Raw genomic sequence first — 11,174 nt, forward strand, 5'->3', positions numbered from 1 at the left:
AGGCTGGACATAGTTCACAGAATCTTCTGGAAATTAAATATAGAGCCATGACTAAGCTTGATGTTTTAGGGCGGGGTTGGGGGGGTTGGGGGGTTGGGAACCTTGGACGGGGCAGTTTGTTGAAGAGTGTTCTTACGAGTCAGTCCCCGCCCCCGAACCGAGAAACCTCCAGAAAGTTCCTGACAGCGGTTAGAAGGGGGACCAAGCGCCAGGCGGCGGGATGGGGGCGGGGGCGGGGGCGGGCCGCAGAGCGCGGAGGCCGCCGCTGGCAGCTAGCGGCGGGGCTGGCCGCAGGATTGCCTGGCCGGTACCGGGGTTTTGTGATTGTTTTTTCAAGACGGGATGAAAAAAGAAAAAAGGCGAGATCTTCACAGTTTCTCTCACACTAGGTAATTTATGCGACGAAAGCATGGGAAATAACTAAGCCTATAACTAAGCCGGAGGAATCGGGTGACCCGACGCCAGAAGAGGAGGCCCTCTGAGCCCGAGGCGAGCGCGCACCGGGCCCGGCGGGCACGCGCGGCGGGTGGGTCCCTGCTGGCCTCGCTCTGCCGCCGCCTCACCGCCGGCTCTCGCTCCTCGTCCCCGTGCGGATGTTGGGAGCGGTAAAAAAGGTCAAAAGCCCTGGGAAGTGATTCTCGTCTTCTGGACTCCGTCTTCCCCCCGCCCCGGTGTTCCCCGGTTGTACCCAGTCCTTCGATCCTTGACGGGGCGCGGAGGGGCGGGGCGGGTTCACCCGGGCTTCCGGAATTTGCTCCGCGGCCCGAGCCCTTAGACTTTCTGGGAGCTGTGCTAGGAAAGGGGGCGGGACTGGTGGCGTTGCCCTGTCCCAGTGCAGCGGATTCCCAAGAGGTGACCCAAGGAGACGGATTTAGGGTTTTCAATTAGAGTGAAGGTTGATGATAGTTCCCATTTTTTTTTATCCCTACCATAAGGATCGCCCCCTCACCTGAAATAACCCCATCTCCTCTTTTAACCGAAAGCCCATGTCCATGCCCACTTCTTTCATATTTATAAACATTGTTTTGATTACCTTTTTCATTTTTGATGACAATCCTGTTAAACACCAGAAATAACAGTAAGTATATATGTTGCTAATAAAGCAGTATCTTGGATTCAAAAAGCATTTAAAATCAGTTGCATTACCATAGCCTCTTGCCTTCTGAGGGCTGGCATAGGGAGATAGGTGGGATTGGAAAGGAATTAGGGAAGGTATTTGATTTAAAACATTCTTTCCTCACCCAGTTATGTTTCCTCGATGTACCTCCCTACCCGCAAAGTTTCTTCTGTTACCCAAGGCATCACTTTCTCCAGGGGTGGCACTGCATTCTCTTTACTTTAAATCTACAATTTTGGGATGCCAGGCTGGCTCAGTCAGTTGTCTCCCTTTGGCTTAAGTCATGATCCCAGGACTCTGGGATCCAGTCCCCCCCGTTGGGCTCCTTGCTCGGCTGGGAGCCTGCCCTGCTTGTGTGCTCTCTCTGACAAAATCTTAAGTAAATCTACAATTTCATCAGCCTGATCCCCTTTGATGTTACAAAGTGATTATTTCAGTCCTCAGTGCAAGGGTGTGCCGGCTATAACTTCTTCTATTGATTTCTTAATAAAGCACCCACTCAATAACTTGACTAATCAGGCCATAGGAACTTACTTTCACCAAGGTTATTTCTGGAGATTTCCCTAAACTCTCTGATGAAAGGTGTTTGGTAGGTCCTTCCCAGTCTCCACCCTTTTCCATCCACCCTCCCTGTCCCCTGCCACCTCTCTCCTAAGTAGTGGTAGTGGCTGCTGGCTTGAAGTCACTGTTATTTGCAAATGACAGTCACAGATGTTCCTGCAGCTCTAAGGGGGAGAGGAGGTCCTGTAGCAAATGCATATCCTCATGAAGACTGATTTACATTGTAGCTAGAGTCCATAGCCCTCCAGTTCAACTGCCTTGAAGGTTAAAAGTGCCTTTATAAGCGTCTCTTAGCTTTCCATTTCCATACTTCCAGGACAAAGTCTACATGTATGTGCCATTCCCAGAATACTGATTTTCTTCAGAGGCTATTTACTAAAAGGTTTGGTGGGCTCTGAAGAACATAGAAACTCAGAAAATGCTTCTATGGAATGTTGAGTGAGACCATTCTTTAAAAATTGTTTGTGTTGAAGTGAAATTCACATAACATAAAAACCATCAAAGTACACAATTCAGGGGCACCTGGCTGGCTCAGTCTGAAAAGCATGCAACTTGATCTCAGGGTCACGAGTTTGAGCCCCACGTTGGGTAGAGATTACTTTACAAAATTAAAAAATAACGAAGTGGACAATTCAGTGGTAGCAAGTATATCCACAATGATCTGCAACCACCACCTCTATCTTGTTCCAAAACAATTTTGTAAACTGCAGATGCAACTGATTTTTAAAGGGGTTCACTCCCCAAGCCTTGAGGATTGCAGCAGAGCCTTTTCCAAAGAGGTTGTGAAGGGGATTATTTCTAGAATGCTACCAGCTAGGATAGGCAGTATCTCAAAGGGAAGGTAGTGGTGCATGGGAAGGAAACCTGTAGTAGGCCTCCCCTCTTCTAGGTCTCCCCCCTCTAAGGTAACAAATACTAAGCCTTTGTTATCAATCCTAGTGTTTATCTGATGTAATTGTTTGGGATCCCATAAAGTAAAGGCAAAGGGGTAATGATTATGAAACCCAAGTTAGAACCAACCCAGAACCAGGCATAGTAAAAAAAAAAAAAGTACTGTGAACCTGGGACGGCCTGGCAAAAACTGATGAAACCAGAGTTGGAATCCAGGTTTAACATCTTTGCCAAACTGGAAATTTTTTTAACCACTTACATAATTTTAGTTAAGCTGTAACTTTTAAGTCCTCCCATGTGTTCACCTGTGCAAGTTAGACACTACCTAAACTCAGTGTCGTGGAATGAGGACTCAAACATAAAAGGCCCTAAAACAGTGCCCGGTACATAAGAGCACTGAAATATTAGGTCCTTCTGCTGGGGCACCAAAGTCAATGACAGTTCCTTGCAGATACTCACTGGGTACTTTTTTTTTTTAAGATTTTATTTGACAGAGAGACAGCGAGAGAGGGAACACAAGCAGAGGGAGTGGGAGGAGAAGCAGGCTTCCCGCTGAGCAGGGAGCCTGATGTGGGGCTCTATGTGGGGCTCGATCCCAGAACCCTGGGATCATGACCTGAACCAAAGGCATACACTTAACAACTGAGCCACCCAGGCACCCCTACTCGCTGGGTATTTAAAACATAAATAACCAGGGCGCCTGGGTGGCTCAGTCGTTAGGCGTCTGCCTTCAACTCGGGTCAGGATCTCGGGGTCCTGGGATCGAGTCCCGCATCAGGCTCCTTGCTCGGCAGGAAGCCTGCTTCTCCCTCTCCCACTCCCCCCCTGCTTGTGTTTCCTGTCTCGCTGTGTCTCTATCAAATAAATAAAATCTTAAAAAAATAAAAAAATAAAACGTAAATAACCATTGGCAGAAATGTGACACTTCTATCTGGATAACCTCTCAGAAATGAGAACTATAGACTGAGGCATCAGGCCAGACTCTTTCATTTTAACAAATGAGAAAGAGAGGTCAGCGTGGCTAATGCCTAACTGGGCAAGCCAGTGCTTGAACTCACATTTCTTCATACCAATTTAGGACTCACCTGTTCTTTCATGCTGAAACCAGATTACATAGCATGGCTCTGACATATCAGGCGAACTTACGGGAATGGGCAGCCAGGACCTTCCCACCTAACTGCCTCTCCCTTCTGTCTTTTGTCAGCTTCTCCAGGAACACCCACCCCATACCCCTTTTCCAGGCCACCCTTACACAGGGTCAACCCCTTCACCAAACTTGAGGCCACTAGGTCAGTAGCCCTTAAATTTTTCTACACCCACAGACCTAACCCACTCAAAATGAGCAGTTTTTAAAAAAAATCTCCCCGGGCGCCCGGGTGGCTCAGTTGGTTAAGCGACTGCCTTCGGCTCAGGTCATGATCCAGGAGTCCCTGAATCGAGTCCCGCATCGGGCTCTCTGCTCGGCCGAGAGTCGACTTCTCCCTCTTACCCTCCCCCCTCTCATGTGCTCTCGCTCTCTCTCTCTTTTTTCTGTCTCAAATAAAAAAAAAAATCTTTAAAAAAAATAAAAATAAAAAAAACACCCCAAAACACCATTTGCCTAAAAGAAAGAGATCACAGTGCAATATATAAACTTACTTCTTCAGATCCTGGACCATTATCTAAGAGACAAATTACCAGTTCTAGACCAAGACAACCTATAAAAACTCTAACCTCAAAATAAAACACAGAAGCAATCAAATTATTCAATTTATTTGCTCAGCAGAAAATAGTTAAAACAACAAAACAAAAGGCCCGAGTTTGGTGTGGATATTACAAAAAAGAAAGTCACAAATGATGGCAGTATAAATTTTTGCTACCTTTAGACTCTAGAAAAAAAGGAACTTCATGAATTCACCAAAAGAGACAGCTGAAATTAAGCAAACAACTGGCAAAGTTGAGAGGCTGATGAAACAGACATGGGAGGCAACGCAAGAGTCCTGAAACCCAACAGTCTCTGACACAAACACAATTTGAGGAAGAAGTCTTAATCCACCTCCTCAATGGTGGGGCCAGACCCAGAGCCCCCTTTGGGGGCCTGAGCCCCAAAGCCTCCGGCCCCGGGCCTCCCGCCCCCTGGTAACAGTCCGGTGATGATGGGGGTTACACACCTGCTCCAGCTCCTTCCTCTTGTGCTCAAACTCATCCTTCTCGGCCAAGGTGTTGGCGTCCAGCCAGGAAATCACTCCTTGGCACTTGTCCAGCACCTTCTTCTTGTCCGCCTCGCTGATCTTCCCCTTGAGTCCCTCATCCTCCACGGCACTCTTCATGTTGAAGGCGTAGGACTCCAGGGCGTTCTTGGCGGACACCCAGTCGCCGCTGCACCTCGTCCTCGGCTTTGTACTTCCTCGGCCTCCCTGCACCATGCGCTCGATCTCCTCCTTGCTCAGGGGCGGCCCTTGTCGTTGGTGATGGTGATCTTGTTGGCCTTGCCCGTGCTCTTGTCCGTGGCGTGACGTTCAGGGATGCCGTTGGCGTCGATGTCGAAGGTCACCATCGATCTGGGGCACTCCCCGGGGGGCCGGGGGATGCCGCTCAGCTCGAAGCGCCCCAGCAGGTTGTTGTCCCGCTTCATGGCCCTCTCGCCCTCGTACACCTGGATCAGCACGCCAGGCTGGTTTGTCCGAGTAGGTGGTGAAGATCTGCGTCTGCTTGGTGGGGATGGTGGAGTTGCGCTTGATCAGGGCGGTCATCACGCCCCCGGCCGTCTCCAGCCCCAGCGACAGCGGAGCCACGTCCAGCAGCAGCAGGTCCTGCACGTTCTCAGACTTGTCCCCCATCAGGATGGCTGCCTGCACCGCCGCCCCGTAGGCCACTGCCTCGTCGGGATTGATGCTCTTGTTGAGGTCGCGCCCGTTGAAGAAGTCTTGCAGCAGCTTCTGCACCTTGGGGATGCGGGTGGAGCCCCCCACCAGGACCAGGTCGTGGATCTGGGCCTTGTCCAGCTTGGCGTCGCGCAGCGCCTTCTCCACGGGCTCCAGGGTGCTCCGGAACAGGTCGGAGCACAGCTCCTCGAACCGCGCCCGGGTGATGGACGTGTAGAAGTCGATGCCCTCGAACAGGGAGTCGATCTCCAGGCTGGCTTGGGTGCTGGACGACAGGGTCCTCTTGGCCCTCTCGCAGGCGGTGCGCAGCCGCCTCACGGCCCGCTTGTTCTGGCTGATGTCCTTCTTGTGCTTCCTCTTGAACTCCTCCACGAAGTGGTTCACCAGCCTGTTGTCAAAGTCCTCCCCTCCCAGGTGGGTGTCCCCGGCCGTGGCCTTCACCTCGAAGATGCCGTCGTCGATCGTCAGGATGGACACGTCGAAGGTGCCGCCGCCCAGGTCAAAGATGAGCACGTTGCGCTCCCCCTTGCCGGTCCTGTCCAGGCCGTAGGCGATGGCGGCGGCCGTGGGCTCGTTGATGATCCTCAGCACGTTCAGCCCCGCGATCACCCCCGCGTCCTTGGTGGCCTGGCGCTGCGAGTCGTTGAAGTAGGCCGGCACGGTGATCACCGCGTTGGTCACCGGGTAGCCCAGGTACGCCTCGGCGATCTCCTTCATCTTGGTCAGCACCATGGACGAGATCTCCTCGGGGTAGAACGCCTTGGTCTCCCCCTTGTAGCTCACCTGCACCTTGGGCTTATCTCCGTCGTTGATCACCTGGAAAGGCCAGTGCTTCATGTCCGACTGCACCACCGGGTCGCCGAACTTGCGGCCGATCAGCCGCTTCGCGTCGAACACGGTGTTCTGCGGGTTCAGCGCCACCTGGTTCTTGGCCGCATCCCCGATGAGCCGCTCGGTGTCCGTGAAGGCCACGTAGCTGGGGGTGGTGCGGTTGCCCTGGTCGTTGGCGATGATCTCCACCTTGCCGTGCTGGAACACCCCCACGCAGGAGTAGGTGGTGCCCAGGTCGATGCCGATGGCCGCGGTTTTCGCCATGCCGCTGTCCTGCTCCCTTGCCCCGCGCTCAGGTTCAGGCTCTGTGAAAGGCGGTCGGGATCCGCGACGAGGAGCTCGGTCTTTTCTGAAGCTGCGAATTCGAGGACGTGCGGGATCGGGACGCGGCCGGTCTGCGAAAGTTGCGCCGGCGGACGCCACACGCTGGGCTGCTGTCTCTCGGCAGGTTTGCTGTTTGTCAGCGGCTGGGCGGCTCTATGTTTATAACGCTTCACCCGGCCCCGCCTTTCCCGTCCTCGGCCAATCGCGGAGCCCTGCGGGCCTGCCAGGTCGGGAATATTCCACGGGTTTCGTCTCGCGTCCTGCCTCCAGGCTTTCTGGGACCAATCGGCGTCCGGGGTGCCGCCCCTCCCAGAACTCTCCAGACTCTTCTGGGGCTTGCTGGGGCTGGCAAGGCTTCGGGGAGGGTGGAGTCGGTGCGAGAAGGTGGGGGGGGTTGGGGCTGGGAGGGGCTGGGAGGGGCTGGGAGGGGCTGGGAGGGGCTGGGAGGGGCTGGGAGGGGCTGGGAGGGGCTGGGAGGGGCTGGGTGGGGCTGGGAGGGCGGGAGGCAGGGTGGGGGTGGGAGTGTTGACGCTGCTCCCCTAGACGCGTTACAATGGGGGTGCTGCCTCTGACCTCATGGGTTAGTAAGCAATCCGGATGGGAGGACCCGAGTCCGCTCAAAGTTGTAGGGCGGGGCGGGTGGGGGTGGGGGAACACCGGCTGCGCATTTTGGTTGTTGAAGGAGCCCCCACCCTCAGGGGCTCCGCAATCAGAACATTATCAAACTGGATCGAAGGCGGCGGGACAATAGGTGAGCCTGGAGGGCTCTCACTGAAATGGAATGGCAGTAGGCAAGATTAATAGATCCGTGTTTGAGAAAGTGCTGGAACGTTCTATAGTTTTAGTCTAAGGTAATGGGGCATTGACCAATCAGGGAAGGGGAGTCCTTTGGTAAGCGCCAAGGTGGGTGGGATTTGTTAGTGCTGCTGGAAAGAGGTGGGGGAGCTGATCTGTTAGTGTCTTCAGATAGGAGTTATTCCAAAGACTGGAGAAAGATTGCTTGTTGGCGCTCAGTCTCGTCGGAGAAAGTTTGTGAGGGTTTGATTGGGTTCTTAGCAGCCATTTTCAGACTGCCCCAATAGTACTCCCGACAAATCCCTAACTGAGGGTCAGGGAGCTGTGGAAGGTAGCTAAATCGAAGTGTGGAGATTAATGTCTCCTGAGGAGACCAGACTATAAAATAATCTTAGTTCAGCAGGAGGACAGGTACAATCGCAGAATAAACATCACAGCCAAAGGAACAAGACAGTTGAGTTAGGGCCTGTGAAAATTGAACACAGTGTATGCTAACTGCCTCCCACTTGCTTCCAGTTCGCTAAGAATACTTTAGTCCCAAAAGCACTCTCTGTGAAAGAAGGGACTGGAAAAAGATACTTGTACACCGAATTTATGGCAGCATTATTCACAATAGCCATAAGGTAGAAGCAGCCCAAGTGTCCAAGGAGGGAATGAATAAATAAGCAAAATGTGTTATATACTTATAATGAATATTATTCAGCTTTAAGAAGTAAAGAAACTGACATATGCTGTAACATAGATGAACTTTGAGGATATCTTTCTATGTGAAATAAGCCAGTCACAAAAAAGAAATTACTGTGTAATTCTATTAATAGTAGTCAAATTGATAGAGACAGAAAGTAGAATAGTAGTTGCTAGAGGGAGGAGGGGAATGGAGAGTGGCTTTAATGGGTATAGAATTTCAGGTTTGCAAGTTAAGTTTTCTGGACGTTGGTCAACAATATGAATGAACTTACTGCTGAACAGGACACTTAAAAAACAGTTAAGATGGTAAATTTCAAATTATGTGTATTTTACCACAATTGAAAGTAATAAAAAAGCCCTGTGCCAAAACTTTACCTCATTTTTTCTTCTCAGGCCTCGGAAGACCATGGCTGCTGCTAAGGGAATGGCCATTGGCATTGACCTGGGCACCACCTACTCCTGTGTGGGGGTGTTCCAGCACGGCAAGGTGGAGATCATTGCCAACGACCAGGGCAACCGCACCACCCCCAGCTACGTGGCCTTCACAGACACCGAGCGGCTCATTGGGGATGCCGCCAAGAACCAGGTAGCCATGAATCCCCAGAACACTGTCTTTGATGCCAAACGTCTGATTGGCAGGAAGTTTAATGATCCTGTAGTGCAATCAGATATGAAACTTTGGCCTTTTCAAGTAATCAATGAAGCAGGCAAGCCCAAGGTATTGGTGTCATACAAAGGGGAGAAAAAAGCTTTCTATCCTGAGGAAATCTCTTCTATGGTACTGACAAAGATGAAGGAGACTGCTGAGGCTTTTTTAGGCCACCCCGTTACCAATGCTGTGATCACTGTACCAGCCTATTTCAATGATTCTCAACGCCAGGCCACCAAGGATGCAGGCGTGATTGCGGGTCTCAATGTGCTAAGAATCATCAATGAACCCACAGCTGCTGCCATTGCGTATGGCTTAGATAAAGCAGGTCAGGGAGAGCGACATGTCTTGATCTTTGATCTAGGTGGAGGCACATTTGATGTGTCCATCCTGACCATAGATGATGGAATTTTTGAAGTGAAGGCCACAGCTGGGGACACCCACCTGGGAGGGGAGGACTTTGACAACAGGCTGGTGAGCCACTTCGTGGAGGAGTTCAAGAGGAAGCACAAGAAGGACATCAGCCAGAACAAGCGGGCCGTGAGGCGGCTGCGCACCGCCTGCGAGAGGGCCAAGAGGACCCTGTCGTCCAGCACCCAGGCCAACTTGGAAATTGATTCACTTTATGAAGGCATTGACTTCTACACGTCCATCACCAGAGCCCGGTTTGAAGAGTTGTGTGCAGACCTGTTTAGAGGCACTCTGGAACCTGTGGAGAAGGCTCTTCGGGATGCCAAGATGGATAAGGCTAAGATCCATGACATTGTGTTAGTGGGGGGCTCCACTCGTATCCCTAAGGTTCAGAGGCTGCTGCAGGACTACTTTAATGGTCGTGATCTCAACAAGAGCATCAATCCCGACGAGGCAGTGGCCTACGGGGCAGCGGTGCAAGCAGCCATCCTGATGGGGGACAAGTCTGAAAAGGTACAGGATCTGCTTTTGTTGGATGTGGCTCCCTTGTCCCTAGGGTTGGAAACGGCTGGGGGCGTCATGACAGTCCTGATCAAGCGCAACTCCACCATCCCCACCAAGCAGACACAGATCTTCACCACCTACTCGGAAAACCAGCCTGGCGTGCTGATCCAGGTGTACGAGGGCGAGAGGGCCATGACCCGAGACAACAACCTCCTGGGGCGCTTTGACCTGACTGGAATCCCTCCTGCACCCAGGGGAGTGCCCCAGATCGAGGTGACCTTCGACATCGACGCCAACGGCATCCTTAACGTCACGGCCACAGACAAGAGCACGGGCAAGGCCAATAAGATCACCATCACCAACGACAAGGGCCGCCTGAGCAAGGAGGAGATCGAGCGCATGGTGCAGGATGCTGAGAAGTACAAAGCTGAGGATGAGGTCCAGAGAGAGAAAATCTCTGCAAAAAATGCTTTAGAATCTTACGCTTTTAACATGAAGAGTGCAGTGAGTGATGAAGGCTTGAAGGGCAAGATTAGTGAGTCTGATAAAAAGAAAATACTGGATAAATGTAATGAGGTCCTTTTGTGGCTGGAGGCCAATCAACTGGCTGAGAAAGAGGAGTTTGATCATAAGAGAAAGGAATTGGAGCAGGTGTGTAACCCAATCATCACAAAACTCTACCAGGGAGGATGCACTGGGCCTTCCTGTGGGACGGGGTATACACCTGGAAGGGCTGCCACAGGCCCCACCATTGAAGAAGTAGATTAATCTTATCTGGAGCTGGAGGGTTCTAGGGTGCCTCTAAGGTGAATTTTGTTCCCCTCATCTTCAAATTGACTGTCCTGAACCTAAGTTACCATCCCTTTGGGTTCTGACAAAAGAGTCTTGTATACCACCTTTTCACAATCCATGTTTCTGACTCAGGAAAACTAGGCCCCTCTGAACCATTTGATGAATTCGAATGTCATTTATTTCTGACCTCCCCAACTTTCTTCCTGTGTGGATGGTTAAATGTCACTCAGTAAATTTCTTCCTAAAACAAATTTCTTCTGGTATCTTTATTGATTTATTAGTTTTAAGTTTATTATTTTTTTATTTTTAAAGATTGATTTTAGAGAGAGAGAGCACGCACATATGCGTGAGCATATGTGAGAACGCTGAGGGGAGGAATAAAGAGAGGAGAGAGAAACCCTAGTGGACTCCACACTGAGCTCAGAGCCTGATGGGGGCTCCATCCCACCGCCCTGAGATCATGACCTGAGCCGAAACCAAGAGTCGGATGCTCAAATGACTGAGCCACCCAGGAGTCCCTATTTTTTTTAATTAATTGATTTAAGTCGTCTCTACACCCACTGTGGGGCTCAAACTCATGACCCTGAGATGAAGAGTCGTGTGCTCTTCTGAACCAGCCAGGCACCCCTCTTCTGGTATCTTTATAGACTGTGAGCGTACCTTGAAAAGTAAGGTAAAGAAGATTTCATGAAGAGTGTGAGTGTGGTTTGATTGTGAAATCATTGTGATTAATTAAACTGGTAAGGGG

At 51.2% G+C, this 11,174-nt stretch overlaps 2 protein-coding genes across 5 annotated transcripts; one reads left to right on the top strand and one right to left on the bottom strand.

Annotated features, from left to right (window-relative positions):
• The first annotated feature begins 251 nt into the window (after positions 1-251).
• On the top strand, positions 252-10,668 carry HSPA1L (heat shock protein family A (Hsp70) member 1 like). Of its 4 annotated transcripts, none has more exons than XM_027603821.2 (2): positions 252-389; positions 8,464-10,668. In XM_027603821.2, exons 1-2 carry the CDS (start codon positions 343-345, stop codon positions 10,400-10,402), a joined length of 1,986 nt encoding a protein of 661 aa, XP_027459622.1. In that variant the 5' UTR covers positions 252-342; the 3' UTR covers positions 10,403-10,668. The 4 variants fall into 4 exon arrangements, with proteins under 4 accessions (XP_027459622.1, XP_027459624.1, XP_027459625.1 ...); XM_027603823.2 differs by lacking the exon at positions 252-389 and adding an exon at positions 7,186-7,339; XM_027603824.2 differs by lacking the exon at positions 252-389 and adding an exon at positions 7,287-7,439.
• On the bottom strand, positions 4,306-6,720 carry LOC118357183 (heat shock 70 kDa protein 1-like). The gene is given in 6 exon segments (XM_035728497.1): positions 4,306-4,709; positions 4,711-4,923; positions 4,925-4,963; positions 4,966-4,998; positions 5,001-5,228; positions 5,230-6,720. Coding segments are annotated over 6 exon segments (1,926 nt in total). The 5' UTR covers positions 6,529-6,720; the 3' UTR covers positions 4,306-4,595.
• Positions 10,669-11,174: the final 506 nt, after the last annotated feature.

This window comes from Zalophus californianus, chromosome 7, assembly GCF_009762305.2.
Source record: "Zalophus californianus isolate mZalCal1 chromosome 7, mZalCal1.pri.v2, whole genome shotgun sequence".
Lineage (NCBI taxonomy): Eukaryota > Metazoa > Chordata > Mammalia > Carnivora > Otariidae > Zalophus > Zalophus californianus.

Excerpts from the sequence above, each read along its gene's own strand:
- HSPA1L (XM_027603821.2), top strand. The coding sequence starts at position 343 with ATGAAAAAAGAAAAAAGGCGAGATCTTCACAGTTTCTCTCACACTAG. Across the intron at positions 390-8,463 it reads CACAGTTTCTCTCACACTAG|GCCTCGGAAGACCATGGCTG; the intron begins GTAATTTATGCG and ends TTTTCTTCTCAG.